The sequence below is a fragment of the Xiphophorus hellerii genome, chromosome 1, assembly GCF_003331165.1.
Source record: "Xiphophorus hellerii strain 12219 chromosome 1, Xiphophorus_hellerii-4.1, whole genome shotgun sequence".
NCBI lineage: Eukaryota > Metazoa > Chordata > Actinopteri > Cyprinodontiformes > Poeciliidae > Xiphophorus > Xiphophorus hellerii.
In genome coordinates, this window is record NC_045672.1 from 16,782,611 (window position 1) to 16,805,814 (window position 23,204).

At 38.8% G+C, this 23,204-nt stretch overlaps 3 protein-coding genes across 7 annotated transcripts; 1 reads left to right on the forward strand and 2 right to left on the reverse strand.

Moving 5' to 3' along the window:
- Positions 1-7,606: 7,606 nt before the first annotated feature.
- Positions 7,607-12,109, reverse strand: cbx5 (chromobox homolog 5 (HP1 alpha homolog, Drosophila)). The gene is made up of 5 exons (XM_032575215.1): positions 11,944-12,109; positions 11,228-11,408; positions 10,850-11,075; positions 9,610-9,710; positions 7,607-8,498 (listed from the first exon to the last, which is right to left on the reverse strand). Exons 2-5 carry the CDS (start codon positions 11,356-11,358, stop codon positions 8,357-8,359), a joined length of 600 nt encoding a protein of 199 aa, XP_032431106.1. The 5' UTR covers positions 11,359-11,408; positions 11,944-12,109; the 3' UTR covers positions 7,607-8,356.
- Positions 12,110-12,851: 742 nt separating this feature from the next.
- On the forward strand, positions 12,852-16,379 carry hnrnpa1b (heterogeneous nuclear ribonucleoprotein A1b). Of its 3 annotated transcripts, XR_004340831.1 has the most exons (11): positions 12,852-12,981; positions 13,462-13,578; positions 13,650-13,796; positions 13,893-14,103; positions 14,191-14,337; positions 14,432-14,479; positions 14,553-14,690; positions 14,771-14,917; positions 14,995-15,061; positions 16,137-16,189; positions 16,265-16,379. XR_004340831.1 is itself a non-coding variant. In XM_032575190.1 (10 exons), exons 1-9 carry the CDS (start codon positions 12,970-12,972, stop codon positions 15,051-15,053), a joined length of 1,026 nt encoding a protein of 341 aa, XP_032431081.1. In that variant the 5' UTR covers positions 12,852-12,969; the 3' UTR covers positions 15,054-15,061; positions 15,227-15,535. The 3 variants fall into 3 exon arrangements, 1 of the variants encoding a protein (XP_032431081.1); XR_004340832.1 differs by lacking the exon at positions 14,995-15,061 and having other exon boundaries at positions 14,771-14,960; XM_032575190.1 differs by lacking the exons at positions 16,137-16,189; positions 16,265-16,379 and adding an exon at positions 15,227-15,535.
- On the reverse strand, positions 16,209-21,775 carry nfe2 (nuclear factor, erythroid 2). 3 transcript variants are annotated; one of them, XM_032575177.1, is made up of 5 exons: positions 21,582-21,775; positions 20,122-20,305; positions 19,963-20,035; positions 19,714-19,851; positions 16,209-17,749 (listed from the first exon to the last, which is right to left on the reverse strand). In XM_032575177.1, the coding sequence occupies exons 3-5, from the start codon at positions 20,008-20,010 to the stop codon at positions 16,502-16,504; spliced, it is 1,434 nt and encodes a 477-aa protein (XP_032431068.1). In that variant the 5' UTR covers positions 20,011-20,035; positions 20,122-20,305; positions 21,582-21,775; the 3' UTR covers positions 16,209-16,501. The 3 variants fall into 3 exon arrangements, with proteins under 3 accessions (XP_032431068.1, XP_032431052.1, XP_032431059.1); XM_032575161.1 differs by lacking the exon at positions 20,122-20,305; XM_032575168.1 differs by having other exon boundaries at positions 19,963-20,305.
- Positions 21,776-23,204: the final 1,429 nt, after the last annotated feature.

A 23,204-nucleotide genomic window follows, 5' to 3' on the forward strand; every position in this document is an offset into this window, starting at 1 on the left:
ACAGATGGCTGTTACCCTTGCAAGCTAAAACCAAATGCCATGCCAACAGTTTTTAACCACAAGCGCCGAAACCCACCCCCTTCCCTCCATTAGCTGGAGAAACGTCACAGACAGGCAATGATTGAATCTCTTTTAAATATTAAGGAAGCTATTGCTAGTCCTGCAGGCACTGAATGTGAAACCATGGACCCGACACCAGACCAAAGACCAAGCCATAAACAGGTGCTACCGGACTGAGGACCAGACCTGACACAGAGCATGTCAGCCACTTATTGGATCACACAGTCCAACCAGAGGTACAAGTCATTCATCATTTCCTTCACAAAGTTGAAGTTGGCAGCAGCAGCACAAACATCAGCTTCCTCAGCCAAGTTTTTTCTCTTTCTCTGTTTGGTCCTCTTCTTCTTCAGTACCTCTTGTGATTTCTACATTGCCATAAATTTCAACGCACTCTGGTTCAAATTGAAAAGGCTTAACGGCATTACTTAATGCTGTTTTGGCTGAACGAAGCTAGAGCAATCAGACCTAGCATACGTCATTTCCCCAGAATTCATTGCAGCGTAAACAACATGGCAATGTCCATCTGACAATATTTTATTTAAATTTAGAAAAAACAAACAGCCTACAGTTTTTTACCATATTGATTTTTTTAAAATCTAAAATAAATATTTTTTAACTAAAGTCTGTTGTTACAAGTAATGGTGGATCCACCACCCAGAAACACTGGAATGAACAAGCGGGTGTAGAAAATGGATGAATGTTTGGACAAATATAAACATTAGGAAAATGTGTTCTCATGTGTGCAAGGTCTAAAAACTTTAAAGTGAATATGCGCCCATCAAACTATTGGAATCCACACACGAAAAAGAGACTTTTTTGAATGGGGGACCAAAACTGACTCTTGCCCAAAGGTCCGCATCTTCCTAAATCCTGCCCTGCTCGCACACAGTGTTTAAAGCCTACAGTTTTAACATTTTATAGTGCAACATAAGGCCATTATTTGACAGACTTTTCTCTTAACTGTTGTAAGCAAGCAACTTATGCTTGTCTAATGTGAATTCCCACATGGCAAAGAGAGCTGTCAAGACACTGTGCTGCGACAGCGTCAATTGCTATGTGTAATTTAGCAGCAGGGGACAATGAGCTAATCTTGCAGAAGAGCTTATACTACCAATTTAAAATCAATAAAGATGCATTGTTTTTTTTTTTAAAGACCTCCGCTTGAGATGTGCTGTAAATAAGAGCTTGGTTTGGAAGCCCACAGTTGTCTGCCCTCTGTGGAGGTAGAGGGGGTTGTGGCATTTAAATCCACTGACTGATTTAACTGCAAAGTTTCACACACATTTTGACAGTAATGTACCCTATTTTTCCTAATCATTTTTGCTGTTTCACCGCAAGCAATTGGGTATAACAATGTCAATGGATGATTTCTCGTCCTGCATTGATAAAGTGAAGCTAAGAAAAAATCATTAGCTGCATGGTTTTAAATTGCGGAAAGAAAAACAAGTGACATGCCTGGGGAAAAAAAACTTATGGTGTTGGAATTTGTAATCCAATTATCTTATTCTAGTAAATAAAGCACTGTAGTTTTCTATGATTTTCTGTCTCCAGCATCCACTGACTTACTTAATGCCTTCAATCTTTTTTTTTTTTTTTGCTCTCTCTGTTCTGTGCAAATTAATTTATGGTCTAATTACAAGACAAGCCCCCAGATATGAAGGAACACAAATCACTGGTCCTTACCAGATGGCAGAAAAACGGCACAGGATAATTGAAAATCTCGAAGTGGATCAATATTTAGAAGCCCAAGGTTACACAGAGTGTGACACTACTACTAACATGGAAATATGATGCATTACATCCGCAGGCAAATTGGCTTCAGTTATTTGATGCTGAATGCATTGTTTCTGGGAATCTGTTTGTGCTGGTTCCCCAGTGGCCACACTTCTAAGCAGGTACGTCTCTACTGCCATAGCTTCCAATACATGTGTGCAGCCATGTTCGCACTCCCGCTTGGACAGTGGAACTTGGTGCAGGTCTCAGGGTCTCCTTTATGACACAATGTGCCATGAAATCTTAAAGCCTCGTGGTGTCACAGACTATCTCTGCCGACCCAACCCCTCTCTAGCATTTACCTCTGGCCTGTTAAAAATGATATCAGCGCATGGAGGGCAAGCATTAGCATTTGCATTTTATTGGAAGCACAGAGATTTAGAGCGGAGGATATATCAGCTCTGAGCAGACAGAATTAGTTAACAATGCATTACCTGCCTTTTATGGTGGCTATAACTCTTACCCCCTGGTGGGGAGAGGAGATGAAGGGAGGAGTGTGGAGGAGGAGAGGAGAGGTGGGAGGTGGAGGTGGAAGCACAGCCAGCAGAAGGTGGGTGTTGAGGGCTGTGTGGCGCACAAGAGGGGGACATTACGAAACTCGAGGCTTTGTCTGTGGTGCTTTACTGCACATTAAGTGTGATCGCCGCACAAATTAGAGCATCACTTTGCAATCACCTTCACACAGATCAGTGCTCGGCGCTGAGGGGTGATGAGCCGATTGTCACTGCAGACATTTTTATCTGCATGTAACAAGGAAGAGGAGACCCAGCTGGTTTGCAGCTGTGCTCACCCGATCACAGCAAAATCAAATTTCACACTACTTTGTACACATTTTCTCAATTCCTTGTTTTTCTTTTTTCTCCTGCAACCAGCTGGATCCCACGAATCTTGCTTTATGCCCTTTTCTGCACCCTGATATGAGTTTGCATTATTGGCGTGAGTGCACATTTATCTGTTTGTTGTTTTAGTCGTATCCTTGAGCAAACTTTGATTCTGATTGGACCCACTGCGTCAATCCGTTCCCTCTCACCACAGCTGCACAGTAGCTCCCCCAGCACTCGTTTATTGTAATGTGCTGTGCAAGACGACCCCACCTCTGCTGTGGGCAATGCCCCGTGGAACTCATTTGCACCTAGAAGTTACTGGTCGGGGGAGTACGTTTGAAGTGCAAAGAGCCTGTTGCGAATAAATAAAAAAAATTTACAGCAAGGCATAATCGCCACTGAAATAAAGAGGGTTTTCTAAAAGACACGCATGGGCCAAAACAGGGAAAATGTTTTCGGTTTGGAATTAAAAACATCAGGAGGAGGCAGAGTCAAAAAATTGCATTTTAATGTCCAATATAGCTAGGACCTTTCAGACTGGGTTCTTTCAACTTTCCTTACATAAAAATGCAATAATTTCTGAAGGATTTTTTTCATTTAGAATACTATCTTTAATTATTATTATTATTATTATTATTATTATTATTATTATTATTATTAATATTATTCTGTACTCCCATACCACTCATACTATGACTGAGATCCACAGTGGCTTTTCCCTTAAAAAATCTACTGGCTTGAGTTTGTCAGCAGACAGTTCCAAGCTCCATAAAACAAGCCTGCCGCTCTCTGCCTTTGCCCAGCTTAATGGTCCCAGGGGCTGGATATTTACTAGTGACCTTTGCATTCCATTTGGAGAGTAAAAGGTTTTTTGCAGAGAAAATTCTATCAGCTTCAGCGTATTGTAGCAGCACTGTATAGGTGTGTGTCTGAATACCACAAAGAGCTGCAGTCCAAGCCAGTTGCAAAAAACAAATAAAGGAGAGGTAATGGTGAGATAGATTAAAGAGAATAAACCCTGCAGGTCAAGCAAGTCTTGCAAAACAAAAGTAATACGAGAGTCTAGTGAGCTTTAACACAAATTGGTAAATTCTTCTATTTTTTCCTATACTAAAAGGAAGTTAATTCAGGCTAGGAACTCACTTTGCAATTTGTAATTTGGTGTTTGTGAAAACGATTTGGAAATTCAGCTGCTTCACACGTTACGGCGTCCAAGTTTTCCTTGTGCTCAGCTTGGTATTCAGGCTGTGTTATTTTCCCTCACTGACTGGTATTTTTGCGATGCTCCATCACTGCCTTGGAACCGACCATGCATGAACCATAACGACCAGCCGGTTCACATCCGACCTTCACCGTGAGTCACACTCCATCTCCTTCTCCACTCATTTCTCCACATTAATCTTAGAGACAATTTCAGGAGAAGAAAACAGCAAACAGGAGCAGGCTGACTTTCAGTTTATCTTTTTTTTATGAGTGTATGTTGTTATTCCAGGCAGCAAATTTTGCTAAAAGAGTTTCTTGTTTGTGTGGGTTAAAGGAAACAAGATGATACTTCCACTGCTGGGTCTAAGCAAACTCTAATTTGAGAGCTCCTTTAGGTTTTCGAGCTGAGAAAATAAGATGTCTTCTGGAGACGCCACTGGCTGCATCTAACAGCGCCATCTGCTGAGTGAGAATAGCTAGTGCACTTGAAATTATGAAGAAAGAATGTCAATTTCTGGCGCGTCAAAATACACTGGACTGCAAATAGGTGCATGTCGCTACATGCATTGGTATGAGCAGGGGCGCCGTATAGGAGGGAGAAGTTATGACAATTCTAAGGGCCCCTGACCGACAGGAGGCCCTCCACAATTTATTTATTTATTTTTTGTTCATAGAAATGTTTAAAAAAAATTGGGGCCCCGTCAATTACAAAATTAATTATATTGTATTTTCGAAGATTGTTTTTAGAAGTAAACATTCAATGTTCCCACTCCCAGACCAAAAAACACACATCCATATTTGCCCTGAACCCCCTGGATCTGCAATGAAATGGTTCATTCATGCTTGGAGGGCTTCACGGTGACAGTGTTCAGCAGCAGTCAGTAGAAAACAAGAACGACTGTGGCAGTTACTATGCTACTAAGAAAAATTATAAAATCAGGTTTAAACAAAAGAGAGAGAGAGAGAGAGGAAGGCAAGAGTGTCAATTTATAATCCAGTTTTTCTCCAAGGGAGGTGGGTAGACTGTGTGAGATGATCAACCATTTAGCATAGTTAGCTTAGCTACAGACTACTGTTTGCCTCCATTTCACTAGCATTTAATAAATTAAAGAAAAAAATAACCAACATATTCATATATTGAACTTGTCCCTGTACCTTTTACCACTTAACAACAGATGAGTCAGTCAGCAGCAACTCTAACCCACGTCCCTCATGACCCGTCCTCTCCTAAGTGAAATTAAATCTGCAGTATGCAACTTTTATAAAAAAATGTTTTCACATATTTGTTAAAACTGCCATTATGTTGTGACAGTATGGTATGAGAGATCATCTGTAAAAAAAATCTGCTTCCTCTGCTTTCTCAAAGTGCTAGAAACAACCAGTCAGTGGCAGGAGAGTTTTAATGATGTCAATCACAATCTCATGTGGCTGCTCATCCTCCTCCCCCTCGCTCTGTGCTATGCTGCAGCTAGCGCAGCCTGTTGTAAATGCTTAGTCTAGTTAGCATAGCTACCAGTGACAACAGATAAACATTTTTCCTGTAATGATAAGTTCTTTCTCCACCATTAGCACACTTGGCAGTGAGTGAATGAAGTTGATTGACAGCGCTAAGACCCTCCTAGTGGTTGTGATTGGTTGTTTTGGCCGGAACGTTGTATTACTTTAGCAAGTAATAGTAGTTCAGGAAGGAGGGGGAGGAGATTGATCTTTTCACAGATTATCTGTCTCATAACAAACTGCCAGGACATGGTGACTTTAACAAATAAGCTTTAACAAATATGGAAGACATATTTTTTATAAAAATGATATACTGAAGCTTGAATAAAATGCAACTACATAGAATTTATTGAGGAGTCTGGATTCCTTTATGTGTATTTTGCACGTTGCTTTTGACTGTTGCTTGTGGGGAGAGACATTTCAGTAAGCTAAAACTAATACAAAAAATGTAAGCAACCTCCTTGCATGCTGTATGTAGACTGTTTTATGTCAAATTCATGAGCAGTAAATATTGGGCTAGTTATCAGTATTGGACCAAAGAAAGCAATTCAGTTGCAAGCCTTTAAAATTGTGACGCTTTTGATAGGTCAGATAGACTCAAAAAATTGTAACAGCAGCTGCATGGGGGGGCCCAATTTAATTTTTTGTCAGGGGGCCCAAGATTCCTGACAGTGCCCCTGGGTATGAGGGATTGCTGTAAAGTCAACAGCACAATACAAGCGATTTTCTGCTGTCACTACATGGTCATCCAGGATGATTGAATGCTGCAAGTCAATGTGCTGAAGTCTGCTGGGTTCCCTTAGATAGAAACTTTTTAAACTACTTTGAATAGTTAATTGAGCTTGCTGTACTGTTTCATAATTACCATCAATTGTACTGTATGTGATTGAATTGCCATTTTTGATTGTGCATGTCACTTTGAAGCAAAAGTGCTTTGAAGTGACATTTGTTGTGAATAGAAGCTATATAAATAAATTGATTTGAATTAGGTTGAAGTTTCTCCATTTCCACTGTTCTTTAAAACTTTGGAACCTTAATTTAATGTAAAAAGACAATTTTGGAACACTCAGAACACCCAGTCTTTCTCCTTAGTTTGGGCATTATGCTCCAAACATGGTCATTAGTTCATTTGTGGCTTACCACAAAGAAAGTGCTAGTTATGGTCCAGATCCTGGATATTTTGGTGAGAGGCAGCTGTTTGAATCACTGAATTTAGCTGCAGTTTATTTATTTTTTTGCAAATCTTCCTCAGAGTCTAATGAGTTTTGCTTCACAAATCCCTCAACACCATGTTCCATTTCTTCTTGGATACAGTTCCTTTAGTAGCCTTTTGTGACTTACCCTTTCTGAAGGGTGTAAATCTCTACAAGTCAGATCAGTAGTGTTTGTAATTTTGTAGGCATTGACATTTTAAGCTCATGTAGTATTCTTAAAAAAAAATTGTTCTAAACTGAAAATCAGCACATTTAAAAACAACTTCTTGAAGTAGTTTTGATCCATAACTCCATTTTACCATTACCGAAACAAATCACTGGTTCAATATTCTAATTTATTAAGATGCACCTATAAGCTGCCATGTAGTCCTTTGTCAAATTAAATTTAACCTACGGAACAAAAGCTTACTGACAGCAACTTCAACACTGAAAATGTTTATTAAAGGGTGCTACTATACACATACTGATATTTGACACAAACGTTTACTTTTTAAAAAAAATGGCAAAAATGACTAAGTTTTTGAGATTTGGGGGAAATAAAAAAAAAAAGAAAAATAAAGTGAACTGCATGTATAAACAAGGGAATACAAACTCCTTTCCCTTACAAGGGAAATTATGCTAAACATTTGGTCCAAACTTTCCATGCTGGAGAACAGAGCAAACTTTTAACAGAAAACCAAACAGCATCAATTTTTAAAAATCAAACTGCTGGTTTTTAGCACCCATTAGATAAAAATCGTTAACGCCTAATACAAAAACATCTGACTTGCCCATATATATGCCATTACCATTAAAGACATACTTCAACCAACCTCCATGTCTTCTCCAATTAGTAATGAGTCGCCATAAAAACAAAACATTCAGTGACCCCAACATTGATCTCAAAGTAGTTTACATTTAGCTGCCACTAGGTGGCAAACTCCAATAATGTTTGAACCATTTCAATTCTTGAATATGGTCAAGATTGTCCAACTATTAAATATTTTCTTAACTTGAGACTTCAGCTGGAGAAAAAAAAGATAAAATAAATCAAAAGTGAGTAAAACATTTTATTGTACTTTATCAGATAATAGTGTAACAAAATTAAAAATCATATGAGAATAACTGGAAACATAAGAAGGAAAAAAATAAAGTCACTATGCAGAAAAAGAACATTTCTTCAGACTTAGAAGCTGTATTTTGGTAGACATGACAAGAATAACAAAAAAGAAAACTCTCAAAAACTACATGATTAAAAACAGCTCTCAAAAAGGAAGAAATTATGCAGTCAAGAAAACACTCCGGTGGCAGCGTCACAAATATAAAAGCTAAGGTGGATTTAGTACGGGGGACATTGACCAGTAACAATTAATGTTTAGAATGGTAGTCAACAGGTAATACAGTTTGCTCCATATCTCCAATGACAATTTTTTTAAAGGATTCAGTCTCTTAAAGTTACAGTTACATATTCCTCACTGCTATAATCCCATCCTTTTTGTTCTAAAAACATATGCTAAGATAATAAAAAACGTTCATCAAGACAAAGACAAGAACAGTAGAATCTTTCCCCATTAGCAAATCACCCACAGCCACTACAGCTTCTTTTTAGTAGGAGCCCCCTACCCCCTCAGCAGTCTGGGGCCATTGTGCTCCGATGGGGACATGGATGGAGGAAACAACCGTGTCTGCCGTCTTTGTGTCATCACTGGACATGGTACAGGTGAAAGATGAGGGAGGTTTCAGATGTGGGAAAAAAAATGTCTGACTCAAGGTTGTCCCTGCAGTGGAGCTTTTCCTCTTGAAAACTCACGCGCTGACGGCATCCTTCTCCTTCTTGTCGCTGTCTTCATGCCAGGTCAGACGCTCCTCGTAGAAGGCTATGACTATCTGTGGGCACTTATGATTGGCCTCCTTGGCGAGCACGAGATCAGCCTCATCAGAATCTTTCCTGAAAGGGATAATTGTACGTTATATGCACTGTACCAGATCACCATGATGCTCACTAGGCACATTTGCAATTGTAGATGTGAAAGTTTCACTTCAGTTTAATACATAAGGTGCTTCTGAATTTACGACATACGATTGACCTTAATACAACAACAAAAAGAGACACACACCATAACCATCAGATAAGGCCTTAGGCTCATGTTCTGAGATATTGCATCAACATCTGTGCTGATAAATGTGTATCAATAATACTCTCCTATGAAGCCATTGGAGTCAACCCTACAAGAATCGAGTGTTCGAGTTCACACCCAAAATGTATGTTTCTTTACAAAGTTCTGAAGATTTTATTTTCCTCATCAACTATCACTTATAATGAAATAGTGTAGTAGAGACATCACCATGGAAACGGGACATGCCCAAGCATGAATGAAGATGTACAACATGTAACAACTGAGATAATATGCAAACACATAAAGCTTTATGAACTGGCTTACTGTTTATATAGCTAGACAGCCATTTCATGCTAGTAATAAGTAATGACATAGTAAGCATCCCAAGCCTTTACACCTGTACACCAGAATTAAGTCTGCAAATCTCAAACAAGTAATATCCTGGAAGATAAAAAAAAAAAAAACAAAGACCAAAACAAAAAGAACCCCTTAGGATCTTATCAGCCACATCACAAGTCCTCTTAGAATAAATGTTTTGTAATGAAAGAACAATTTAAAAAATCTTTGGCCTTGATTTTGAATCAGTAGTTGTTTTAGGGTCAGAAATTTTATGGAAAACATGTCTTTCAAAACAGGTCTATTTTTTTTTTTCATTGCAGCAGGTGTACTTTAGGTCAAACCCTGTGCTAAGAAATGCTAAGTTAGTCACTCATTTTTGTTGGGATTAAGGATTTCAGTCAGACATATTGTGCTAATTCTCCAGTCACCCAAAGATTGCTTGAATGGCTTGTCCAAGCAGAAACAAAATGGCCAAGACAACATCTAATCAGACAGTTTAACTGCAAAATGGACTTTTATCTAAATGAATCCCAAAGGAATGGAGTAATCTTAACAATACAAAGGCTTCCAAAGAATATGGATAACATGATCAACAAAACTTACCATTTCATGAGAAACATTAAGTCTCCACATGAGTCAGTCGCTCCTATGATCTTCTCTGGCTCAAGCCCCCTCTCAAAGCCACGTGCAACAAGGATTTCATCCTGAAATAAATAAAAATAATACAGTTGAAAACTAGAGATGTTAGAATTATTTGAATTTATATCCGTTTTCTGAAAAAGGATAACATTAAATGGACTGACCAAGATTTTTTTTGTTTTGCATGACATTTCGATAAATGTTCATCTTAGATCATAGTGATATCCAAGGTAAAGCTTAACTGCACTTCAGAGGGGCAGTGTTATGTGTTTTCCAGCCACATAGTGGCATTTTGTAGCAAAATCAAGTAAATACGTTGCAATCAGTCATTATAAAAAATACTGTAACTATCAAATATGACAAACAAAATTTGTCCTGGTAATGCCTTTAAATTGGGCCTCTGTCTCTTTAAGAAACTTGCTCTGACACTCTGCCTTCAGAAAGTCATCACAACGTCACTCCTCTGTTAACAATTTAACAACGTTTTTACCAGGATTGCACGAAAAAGTAGCTGCTACAATGAACTCGGCTGACGTGAGGTTCCACTAGGTTTTTACTAATTGCTGCTGGATAGTTTGAAGGAGCTGAGTGGGGGCAGTCGAGATGGAGGGGGAGCACTCTGAGGTGGAAGCTTGGAAATTTGGTATTTGAAGGCAACACTCGATCCCCCCTCCCTTACATTTTTCACAGCTGAATGGTTGCCATGAGAGATTCAAGTATTTCTCAAACATGCATGAAAACAAAACAAAAAACAAGGCAACACTCAAGGTGTGTTTTTGATGAGGGAACAACATAACATGATGCAAGGCTTTAAAAAAAAGTTTATTTTACATAACACTGAATTTAAGAAGCTTTCCAGAACAGGTATGCTTGCTAAAAAAGTCAAATGGAATTATTTGAGTGAACCAACTGAACTGAATGGTCCATTTCAAGATTTCACATCGAGAGGCACGCAAAAAACTGATACCATACTGATCCGTTGGTAAATTTACATTAAGAACTAGAGTCAGTTAAATTAAGAGCTGCCTAACTCATAAATCACAAATCTCTAAATGAAGAGATTAATTCAGAACAAAAAGCTACATTTGACTCCCTTGTGAACCACAAAGGTGCCAATCCAACATATGCTGATGTATCAAATCAGACTCAACCTAAATGACCCAATATGTTGCATTGATTTGTGCATATAAAACGTACTATGTACCTCTTTCTTTTTCTTGGGCTTGCTACTACCCTCCTCATCATCATCAGAGCTCCTCTTCTTGGAACTGCCGGATTCTTTGGAGCGCCCTGAGGGGCCAGTGGTGGATTTGCTGGCCCCGCTACTTGGTGTAGCACTACCAGTGCTGCCTTTCTTGTAGGTCTTCATGAACTCTGATATTAGCTCAGGACAGTCCAGATTTTTCTCAGGCTCCCATGTGTTGTGCTTGCTGCAAAAATATCACAGAAAATCAGTACTGGTAAGGGTTGCGATAGTATTTTGACACTATTTCATAAACTGTCTCAAAAATCAAAACTGCACATCATGTGCATTGCATTTTCTGGCCGTTGTTTTTTTTTTTTTGTTTTTTTTTTTACTTACTCCGAGTATCCTTTCCATTTCAGGAAGAACTCCACCCTGCCTTTCACCACCCTCCTGTCCAGCACCTTCTCCACAACATATTCTTCCTCGTCAGAGGATGAGGATTCTTCGTCGCGAGACTTTTTGCCCATGGCACTGTTCGGAGATTAGCCACACGTTGTCTCAAGTCGTCGATACTTCCCTGTTCAAAAGGAAAATAAACAGGGCAATGGTTTAGCTAAATGTGTCTCGTATCGGTATTAAAAACACATTCAAACATATATTGTTGTAAAATTGTAAAAAAAAAAAAACAACAAAAAAACCCCTCTAGATATAACACATGATGCACGAATGAATTCTTAGTCGACCACTCATACACTCTTTTTGTTATGATTTACAAACGAAAGCAAGCGTCTCATTGTAGTTAGTTCAGTCTGCAACATGGTAAATATGGTGAAAACTCGATGAATTAAGTAGCCGAAATCGAGAAAAAATGATTTTTCTATCCCAAACATACCTTCCTAAAAGAGAAATGGGTCAGATAGCATCAAGACATTAGCACATAAAGTGCACATTGAAACGAGGCATGATGCAGTCGTGAGCTAACCCAACCCGTGTTAGCTTGTCGTATAGCCCGACAAGCTAGCATTTAAACAAACACGTTGACTTCAGACATCAAACCACAAATCTATACTTGCAACAGCACAAGTCATGCTCATGAAGAACGTGTTTCTTACCGTCCGGATGGAAGAAACAGCGTTTTTCAGCCCTTAACAGCAGCAAAGTACACCGTCTATTGTGAAGCAGCAGAAAGAGGCCAAACGCAAAGGCTACTTTAGCATCTAGCTTGGACACATAAAAGGTGCTGTGCGCAGAAAAAGCGCGCGTTAAGGCGCACAATGAATGTACCCGCCCCCTTTTCAATAACGTGTTCCTTTTTTATTTTTTTTTCTTCTTGGAGTGCTTTTGCAAAGTTCTATATAAAAAAAACATTTTTTAGATACCATGCATAGTTACATTTTTACCCTTATAATACGTTTTTTATGTTCTGTTCATCGTTTCATGGTCGAGTTTAATTTTATTTAAATCTTAATAATACATCTCACTATAAACTTTGCCTCTCTTTGACCATTTCCTAATGTCATTTCTTTCATTTGGTTACTCTTATGTACACAGCAATGTTATTTCTTCGTTTAAAAGAAGATAACAACAACAAAAGCGGTCATGTTGCAAGTTTAGTCGCCCTGGATTGTTGCTGGGTCTATTTTGCATTCCCTCGTTTATTTTAGTGGGATTCACATTGGATGGTGTCCCCGTATTCTGAATGTCCTTTTTGTTTGTTGGAATAAACAAGGGTCTTCCTAACTCTTTCCACCTATGTGGCCATTTACATCTGCCAATCGTTTATAATGCATACATAAAAACTAAGTACGCTAAATCAATCTCGGAATAAAATCTGTAATTGTAACTGCTTTGAGTCTACAGACTATTCTAATGGTCAATATTTTTCTTTTCCTTAAACATGAATAAAACACGTATCCTGTCTCGTGATTGGCTGTTCATAGTGATTGACAGCGTTTAGACCTATCAAAGTCCGATGTAAGACTCTAAGAGCCATAGCGGGAACTACCACCCAATGGCAGAGTAAAAGAGGCGTAACTTTCCCTATTTATTCTACTATCCAGGAGGAGTCGGATCGCGCCTGACGCAGAATTCTGCTCTGCGGTCGTTTTACGAGGAGTCTTCAAGGATAAACCTGCAAGATGTCAAAAGACGTAAGTTTAATGCATTTTTCCACCCATTATAACTCAGAAATTATTTTTGTTAGCGTCTAGATGAGTCTTAAGTTTCAATTTGGTGGCTGTGTTTGGATCGCGAACGCAGCGTCTGCTACCGTTTTCCTCCACAGTGGAGCCGCCATTTTGTAGCATCTGGGCCTCGTGCTCTTTTGTTCGTTTGTCCAGCTTCTTACGGTACTTAAGTTTATGTTCTTAAGAAACGTAACTGTCAAATTCGTTTAAGAAGTAATGAAACAACACACCGATGGGGTTTGCGTGTAATGACTGCGTTCAAGATGTAGTATTTAATGTAATTCAGTAGTCATGCTTTAATGGCGGCAGATCCCTCCTCCGATTTTAGCTGCTTAGTGAAAAGTGGGGGTTGGGAGGGAGCTGAAGGACACAAGCATTGTTTATACTTCTTAAATCGCGGTTAATAACACTTTACATGATCGGCTACCTTTTTTTCTGCTTCAGGTCCCACGTGAGCCGGAGCAGCTCCGCAAGCTGTTCATTGGAGGCCTGAGCTTTGAGACAACAGATGAGAGCCTGCGGGCTCATTTTGAACAATGGGGGTCCCTTACAGACTGTGTGGTAAGTGTCTGTTTATTTGTCCCTTACTTAGAGAAAGCTACGTTTTATTGAATAACAATTTCTACCTTTAGGTCATGAGAGACCCCAACAGCAAGAGGTCCAGGGGTTTCGGCTTTGTTACATATTCGTCAGTGCAGGAAGTTGATGCTGCCATGTCTGCCCGTCCCCACAAAGTGGACGGAAGGGTCGTGGAGCCTAAGCGTGCAGTTTCTAGAGAGGTGTGTGTTGCACAAAATGCATTTCAAAACTTGCTGTGATCTGTAAATAACTATGAAAATTATTATTTTATTATCATTATTACTTTTACTCTTAAGGACTCAAACCGTCCAGGTGCTCATGTAACGGTCAAGAAAATCTTTGTGGGAGGCATCAAAGAAGACACAGAGGAGTCGCACCTTAGGGATTACTTCCAGCAGTTCGGCAAAATCGAGGTCATTGATATCATGACCGACCGCAACACTGGAAAGAAGAGGGGTTTCGCTTTTGTCACGTTTGATGACCATGATTCAGTGGATAGGATTGTCAGTAAGTACACATCTTCTTTATTTATTTTTTTGTAGTTTTACGTTTAATTTATGTGGCTGTACTAAATTCTTTTTGTCTTCTATATAGTTCAGAAATATCACACAATCAACTCTCACAACTGTGAAGTGAGGAAGGCCCTCACCAAGCAGGAAATGCAGAGTGTAGGAATGGGAATGAGAGGAGGGCGTAACAGCGGGGGGAGGCCATATGATTACGACAGAGGCTTCAACCAGGGTAGGGCTTGTAAGCAAACAGTTGTGTTGCTGTGATGGTAATTATAATATATAACCTTAAATGTAGAATTAACGTGGTTTTTCTTTTATCCTAGGAGGTAGGGGCAGATATGGAGATGGTCCTAATAACTGGAATGATGGTGGTAAGTATTTTATAGTTTAAACAGACATTGTGTGTTTTTTAGATTACTGGCTAGTAAAACTGTTGTGTCATAGGTTACGGAGGGGGTCCTGGTGGTCCTGGCGGCTATAACAACGGCGGCAACAGAGGTTATAACCAGGGCTATAACCAGGGTGGTGGTGGAGGTGGTGGCGGAGGCTACGGTGGAAACAGTTATGACAGCAACGGTTATGGTAAATAGTCATGACTTTTGAATTGACCTTTTCACATTTATTTAGGCTGTAGTTTCTTTGACATGGATTTTTAATCTCAGGTAACTGTGGAGGAGGTGGCGGCGGCGGCGGCGGTGGGAGTAACTACAACAACATGGGCCATTATGACCCCCAGGCCTCTAACTTTGGCCCAATGAAGAACAACTTTGGCGGTGGCGGCGGCGGCGGTGGTGGCGGCAGGAGCTTTGGTAAGCCTCCAGAGTTGATGCAGCTGGAACAAGTTTAGCACAGGTACTACCGAGCTTCTGATGTCTTGATTTTTCAGGTGGCTACGGAGGTGGCTCTAACAATCCCGGTGGCTATGGCCGCCCAGGACGATTTTAGAATAAGTGGTAAGCCTTTTTTCCATGTATTTCAGTTTGTATTTTGCCAGAAAACCAGAGTTTGTCATTGCAGGAAATATTTGAGTAGAGATAACGTAAAGCAAATACACTCTGGACGTCAGGTCGTACAAAGTCAGTGCATAGTTAACAATGTTGTTCCATATTGTTCAACAGGACTGAGTACTTAGGAGAGGAGAGCAAGGAGAGGAGAGCAAGCGAAGTGACAGGGCAGCTGCAGGTTTACCTCCTAAATCTGCTCAGCCAAACAGTTGTGGCAGGTTACAGCTGCTACAAGAAGAGATGTACAGTAGATAAATCATGGAGGGCCTTCAATTAAACTTTTGTGTCTTCTGTTTTTCTTTCATCAAAATGTGTTTATAAAAAAGCATTCCAATGAGGGTTTTATGTTTATCTTTTAAGTCTGGCTTTTATTTGTAACTGCATCAAATCAATCTGAAATAAAACACCTTTCAGTTTTTTTAAGTCTTGTTAGATTCTTTAGTGGTTCGGGTAAGGGAGGGTGCATTACTAGATGCAGAGTGGGGATGAGGACAATTCTGAATGTGAGGCATTTGGGAAGGGAGAAGATCACTGTATCTACCATTGTGGTTGAGGAGTTGTGGACAGATGCTATCATCATAAAGAGGCCATCACTTGGTACAAACTCTACCCTGATTTCAACAAAGATCATCTGGAGGATGCTAGCTTACATGCAAAGTCTGAGGCTAGCCATGGGAGCAAGCTGAGGGAGAGAAGTAGCAAAGCCATCGCCAGGATCATTGAAGCAGGGGAGAGTGAGAACAGAGTCCTGAGGCTAGCTGACAGCAGCTACCAAAGGGCTTAAATGCTGACCGTAGGTAAGACCAGACTTCTCAACTACTGCTAGTAAATCTAACCTTTGAATCGTAGCTGGTAGTCAGTTATATAGCCACCAATGGCGTAAACTTAAGTTTGTATTTGCTTCAGTGTTGATGGTAAAATTGACCTCTGTAATTGTGAGTGGAGGTCAAATCTGTTGCATGCATTTATAAAAGAAAATGAAGCATTGCTATTTTTTTAACTGTCATTTTTCTACTTTTTTCAGAAAACTTTATGGTCCCTGAAATGTGACTTCATTTCCATGACAATGACTCACAGGTACAAAGGAAGGCTTGTATTGACATTTGCATTTTTTATTATAACAAAATGACAAAACATTTTGTTTCCCAACAGGTTAACTGGACAGTTGTGCAATGCAGAAGTGTTTTAACTTCATTGAAGACTGGAGTGCAGATTTCTATTTTTATTTTTTACATCTCTTTTTAAATAAACTTTAATACATTTTAAATGGTTTGGTTTCAGTCATTTTTAAGGAGCAGAAAATGTTTACAGTTATGTTTGGCAAGTTTACTCAAACTGTTGCAAAAATCACAAGCAAGTTGTTTAGTCCACTTGCTGGACTGAAATAGTTTAACACTGGTCTCTCTTATCCATTGAATGAGGTACCAAATAAATACTTCCATCAGGAGTTTGTTGTAAAGAATATTCATCTATGGAGTAAGGCTGGCCGTCTTCATCTCGTAAATGAGAGAAAACTTCCTTGTAGAGGTCTGTGAGTCGGCATTTGATGAAAGTCAAGCTACGTTGGAACTCCAGCCGCTCCTGTGCCAGATGTTCTCTTTGGGCCTGCAGGTGGTTCAGCTCTCTCTCCAAGTGAACAATGCTCTCCAGCTTCCTCTTCCTGCAGTTCTGGGCCGCCACCTTGTTCTTTCCTCTGCGCCTAATGTCTCTGACCAGTGCGAGTTGAGTGTCTGTCAAAGTGTACTGTGTCAGGAGCTCATTGAAGTCATCCACAGGGAGATTGATGATTTTATCCAAGGGGAAGGGAATCTTCAGAGCCACAGCCTTGCGCTCATCTCTGCTCAGAGGAGCAGGAGTGGAGCTGCTGCCTTGTGACTTTGTGTGCATGCCGTATGAGCTCCCTCTGCTGGTCACTGTTGCATTGCCGTATAGGTCGGGCTGTTTCAGAGGTCGAGGATTCACAGAAGAAGTTTGTGAATGAGAGTAACTGGGTTGAGGTGAAAAGTAAGGTGCGTGTCCACCTGAGTGTAGATATGGGAGAGTTTGACTCTGATAGTCCATTGGATAATGTATGTGGCCTCTTCTGCCATGCTCAGTCATGCTTTCTGGTTCACAATCACTATATTGTGTTCCCATATCAATATTTTGGTAACCTGGTCCACCCCCGACAGGATTGTCTGGAGAAGCCAAAGGTGGGCTGGATCCCAGTGAGAGACCTGAATCTGATTCCAGATCATCCCCAGAGCGAACATGGGCGTTTTGCCCCAGCGTAGTCCACAGCATGTGTCGACTTAACCCCTGAGAGATGCTGGTGTTTGGCCTTCTATGGCCCTGAGCGGTACCTGCCATGTTTATAAGAGACGGCTGAGCGTGGGAGGAGATGGGAAGCATTCTGTGAGGCAGCTGTGAATCTGCATTTCCATACACCGCATCTGTGTTGTTGTTGAGACGATGGCAGGCAGGAACTTCTTCAGAGTAACATCCCTCGTAAGTGTCAGCAGTGCTCAGCTCACAGGCAGCAGCAGGAGGAGGTTCTGAATGGGACTGAGTCATCCCAAACTCTCCAGCGGGGGTGATTGGCTGCATGGATTGATAATGTGCAGCTTCGTAGGAGTTTCCACTTTGGACTTCGAATTCCTGTAATAAAAGAGCAGAGTTATTAAAGGCAAGCAGAACTACGCAGTTTTCACCCTCGGCTATACAATCCTGCCTGTTCTATAAAATAATGTATAATGTTTTATTGTAACTCATCAGCAAAATGATTTAATAGTTTCATTTTGGAAATATGTCAAATTTTCACCTTATTTGAGGATGTATGGATTACTTTATCATATGAAGTTCTATTGAAAAATGTTAAAATAGGATTTTTGAAAATTGCTAAAAGGAAATTGAATATTTTCTTTAATTATTTAGCGGCACATTGGCCCTTTAAATTATGTTGTGATTTCAGATTACAACACATTTTGTTAAACAAGATAATTATCACTCACGCAAATACCTAAAATTGCATCCCGTACCAACCACTCGAAATTTCATGAAAGTTTAAATACAAGTTGGATTGTTTCTTTCTTTTCTTTTTTGAAGAAAGTTGTAAGCTGCAGGATCACACCTCTAAACTACGTAGCTTCTTTCAAGTGACTCGGCTCTTTTTGGTTTGCTTTCCTCTCCGATGACTAACTGTTTGATCTAAATGTTTTCATTTCTTGTAATTGGAGACCTTTATCATAAAATTTATGGAGCATTTATAAGAATTTTTGAAAATATCCTGATCTGTATTATTTTTTTTTTTTATCAAGTAGGACTTTATTCATAAAAATTCATACAAATGCACCAACCTTTGTCTATCAAATATTTTTAAATTAGGGATTAGATTTATAAAGTGTTTTAAACATTTGATAAAATGCATGACATTTATAACTTTAATGTCATTTTTCTGATTCTCAATGTCATTTCCAATAATTGAATTGTTGCCTTGCAGGGAAAAGGGCCTCTGTTTGAATCACAACCTGGGTCCATCCTAGATAGATTTTGTATGCTCTCTACATGCATGTGTGGGTTCTCTGGCCTCTTCATGGTCCAGGATATGCATCAAAAATTTGTCTGTCCTCTAGAATGCCACTAAGTATAAACATGTATCTGCATTTATGGCTGTTTGTCTCTGTAAGGAACTGGTGACATAATCCAGACCATACCTTGCCTTCCTACCACATGAAAGCAGGCACCAGTGCACTTTCTCATGCACATCATCTAACTTCATTCATTAAATATTACTTCTTATGGTTTTAGCAAGTGATAAAAAATATTTACATTTAATATAATTCTTTGTGGCTTTCAACAGTGTTTTAGGCAACTCACTTTGGGGAAAAAACTATAGCAGTTGTCACATTTAAAATGCACGCTGCAGAATTTAATGCGCTGGTTGCTGTGATGCTTTGCAAATAACGTTTCTACAAGCTACACTTCCCTTTTGACTTTGCGTATGCAACTGTTTTCTTGCGTTCTTTTTCTGATTATTTCTTTTAAAACAATAAAAAGCCTGACTGATTTTCACAAACATTGTGTATATTTTGTTCTTGTTAAGACATTTTGTTATAATTTATGAATTTGTTGAGCAACTGTATATCATATTAGTTAAAACAAGTATATAAAACCTTTAATTGATAATGGATATGTCAATGCCAAGTAAGGTATAAAAAATGTAAGCAATTTAAGGTACAAAACCGCTTAGTTTTTTTAATTTTTTTTATTGAATTTGACTTTGTACATGTAGAATAATGCTTTTTTTTTTGCATGCTCAACGTGTCCCGCTTCAACTACTAAATACTTCTCTAATCTTTCCAAGGCGGCACATTTGCTCACAGATCTGTAACATAGGTACAGATCTGAATTTTTATTTGTCGATAAGGAAAAAATAACCATCTTGCTTACATTTATTAAAGACTCTGTTGTGCCCTCTTGTCACAAAAGTAAAAATAAAACTGTACAGCAAAACAAAGTAAATTTTTATATCACATGTTACTGGAGGGTTGAAAAATTGTCATGTTTGTCTGTTATTAAAAGATTACTAAAGAACAATGATTATTTTTGGAGGTTTACTTTACCTGGAGCTCAGTGATGGCCATCAACTCCTGCCAAGCCATGTCCATCTCCATGTCCTGTGGCGGTCCATGAGGCCTGACTCCATTAAAATTAGCAGGCATGGACAGCCCCCCACACAGCCTGCCTGGAGTAGCCACCACCTTATATAGCAAAACACAATATTTGTAATAATAAACAAAACACATTCTTGAACTTTTTTAGGCTACAGCATACACTGAGTTGCCTGTTTTCCATCTCATCTCAGGACCTACCTCACAGCTTCTCCTCAATGGGAGAACATAGTTGGCCGTTGAGCACATTTAGAAGAGCCGTTCACTGGTCCACCTGGTGGAGACACATAACTATTTGTTACAGTGATCTGCTGTCCTCTCGCCACAAACTGTTAGGTGACAGCACGCTGCTCCACGCACATCTCAAGGAAATTACACATCTGGTAGCCTGTCAGTTGTAAATAAGAGACTGTTTGGGTGTTGTGTAGGTTCTTTTGAAGCTCATAAAAAGTTAATTTCAGTTGAGTTGACTCCTCCTATCAGCTGTTCCAGTGTGCGGCAATGCCAAGCCCTGATAACACAATCTGCGGGAAAACAGCGTGCTCTGAAAGACAGAGTAAGGACAGAAGGCTGTTTGGGAAATTTTGCTCTTGATTATTCCAAAATTTTCAGGTTATTAAAGTTTAGCTGGACGCCATGGAAGGAGATCATCTGTAAATCGTCTTTCCAAGTTCGTCAGGAATCGCTGGCCACATCTACTTTACTGTTTGGGGATTCCTTGTCTTAAATATATGACCAATAAATAAATAAATTACTTATTTAACAGCAGACAAAATCTGTAAGGAGCACCAGTATGACTTGAATATTGCCTTGTCATAAAAAAAAAAAAAAGTTAAAAGGAGTTGTATTAGTCTATACTATACCATACCACTGAAAAATTGCTTTCTAAATTATTTTCAAAAATACATATTTTTGAATTTCTATGCAACATTAAATAATTTCTGTTCATATTTGGCATTACAGTAAGTAAGCTAATATGTTCGTCCTACCTAAAGTACAAATAACAAAGGTACTTGTTATTGTGATTGAATAATTTATTGAGATAAAGTATATATAAATTTGAATCTACAATTACAAATTATAAATAATTTAATATGTTCATTCTGTGCATTTTTATCCAGTCAAACATTTGTTTATTTATTTATTTTTATTTATTTATACCATTAGTAGTTTCATTATGAAACACAGACTATTTTATGTGCTTTATTGCAATAATTGTACATATTGAAAAAAGTATAAGTGGAGATTTCTTAAACATAAAAAGTCAAAATTCATTCATTCTATTTTTATTTTCTTCTTATCGCTTTGTATTTTTGTTAACATTAATGTATAAATTCAAGTAAGCATATATGCACTTTTTAATATACATCATTAGAATTTCTCTGAAGCATTAGTGTGTAGTGCCGTGTGTAAGTTATTCCACGATGTGTGATAATGTGAAGTATGACATTGTAACAAATATGTTGTACAGTAAAGGTTGCTGTATTTGTTACAAGTTTCCTGTTCTCTTTGGTTGTGGGATCAAAATGTACCTACTTAAAACAAGAAAATTTTATTTAGTACGTTTTACTTATTTAAACATTTGGATTGAAATTTTGTACTCCTTCAGTCGAAATTGCATTTGCTGTGAGGAGTGCATAGTTATATCACAGTTATGCAATAAGTTCAATACAAAAAATTCTCCAGCCTTATCACAATATTTTATTTTTAATGTCTACACACACAGAAATGTAATATGTAAAACTTTCAAATGGCATTTCTGGAGAACTTCGAAATAAAATATTTCTCTAAAAGCAGAAGGAAAACATAAATAAACATACCTGAGCAACATCTTTATCATCTTCAGCAGGTGATGAGGAACAGCAAAGACACATGTGTCAGTCCTGGAGGTGAGCACAAGAAAATTACTCAAAGCCTTTTTGACGATGGCAAGAGGTGTGACACGTGAGGCCTCTTGTTCTATCTCTTCTCTTACTGTGAACCTCACTGTTAGGCTGCACATTCAGCCACCAGCATAAATGGGATGGCTCGATGCAGACAAACGCAATCTTCCTGTAAAGCACCCACACCAGCACACCGCCCCCCCCACCCCCCTTTTTTTTTTCTCTTTTCTTTGCGCTCTTGTATCCTTAATTCAAACTTGCGCCCCAACCTTCAAATTTCCCTTTTGCCCTCACAAGAAACCACAAGCCAACAGTGTGGCACACACCACGGCAATTATTCTGTCAGTCCACAGTGAAGCAGGAAGATGTTTACAAATCTAAAAAATAAATAAATAAAGCAATTTTTTTTTTTTTTTTACTCTTAATGGAGAAGTATACACCTATCCTGGTTAGATCAAAGATGTAAAAGCAGAATAAAAACAAGCTACATTGATGTCTCTGTCCGGTCCAAAACCGCACAAGAACATTGTCCTCCCAAAAGTGAAAAGGTATGAGGAGTGTGATTTGGAGCACCTGGAGTCAGAGGCAGCATTGCAGTGAGGGCCCTACTGGAGGGTTGGAGGCAGGATTGAGACTCAGTTTAGCGGAGCTGGAATGCACACCCCTCCGACAGGTAAGAAAGCCTGCATTGTTCCTTTATCTGGCAGAGCAACCGCCAAGGGAGATACAGGAGCAGGGGGAAGAATGAAGGGAAGCGTGTCTTACATAGCAAGTGACCATTGAAATCCCACACAAAAAAAATCCCCCTCATTGCCCAGATCTAAAACATTGTGAGGACTGAACTCACAAAGGCTTTTTATGTTTTGTGTTACTGTCATGTTGTGCTGTACCTTACGCACAAATTAGTGACAAAAAAGTCCATGCTAATTTATGTTTATGTATTTTTTTTTGTCTTTGATAACAGAACACCTTGTCTTACGGTAACTCTGATTACTCTAGGTTTATGATAGATCACATCAAGTTTTGTTCTATGTAAAACGGATGAATGATTGTATTAAAACACTTGGCTATCATAGTAAAAAAATCATAATTTATTCACTTTTCTCCATAACATACTCTGAGATCTTGTGCTAAATTAAACAATGCACTCTCATAATAACATAAGCAAAAGCTATAGGCACTTTTACTTCTGCCAAAAAACAAAAATAACTACATTGTTAAAAGAAAAAAACTATAACTATCAACAATCTAAAATATTTGTTAAAGAAAAACGTGTTCCTATTTTTTAGATGAAAAACAAAGTAAAGATTCATTACTGATGCAGGCTACTTAGCGTAAATACACAAGGGGAAAATTTTTTACATCACATACATTTAAATTTTAACAACTTTATTTTTGTGGGTTTGGAAATCCCTCACTCTGATTTCCACAAACAGGCGTTTGAATTACTCATGAAAAGAAAAACCTGGAGAATAAGTACATGTGCATAGGATATGTTTGCATCAACTGCTGAGTAACTTGAAATACAAAGTTAACACTCTCAGTAAATCATGATGCATT

Bases quoted from the DNA above. Each gene is read 5' to 3' on its own strand.
- cbx5 (XM_032575215.1), bottom strand. From the start codon at position 11,358: ATGGGCAAAAAGTCTCGCGACGAAGAATCCTCATCCTCTGACGAGGAA. The intron at 11,076-11,227 runs GTAAGTAAAAAA...ATATTTTTGCAG, and splicing joins AAATGGAAAGGATACTCGGA to CAAGCACAACACATGGGAGC. The intron at 8,499-9,609 runs GTAAGTTTTGTT...TATCCCTTTCAG, and splicing joins TTAATGTTTCTCATGAAATG to GAAAGATTCTGATGAGGCTG.
- hnrnpa1b (XM_032575190.1), top strand. The intron at 14,338-14,431 runs GTAGGGCTTGTA...CTTTTATCCTAG, and splicing joins CGACAGAGGCTTCAACCAGG to GAGGTAGGGGCAGATATGGA. The intron at 14,691-14,770 runs GTAAATAGTCAT...TTTTAATCTCAG, and splicing joins TTATGACAGCAACGGTTATG to GTAACTGTGGAGGAGGTGGC.
- nfe2 (XM_032575161.1), bottom strand. From the start codon at position 20,010: ATGTGCTCAACGGCCAACTATGTTCTCCCATTGAGGAGAAGCTGTGAG. The intron at 19,852-19,962 runs GTAGGTCCTGAG...TTGCTATATAAG, and splicing joins CATTGAGGAGAAGCTGTGAG to GTGGTGGCTACTCCAGGCAG. The intron at 17,750-19,713 runs GTAAAGTAAACC...CTTTTATTACAG, and splicing joins TGGCCATCACTGAGCTCCAG to GAATTCGAAGTCCAAAGTGG.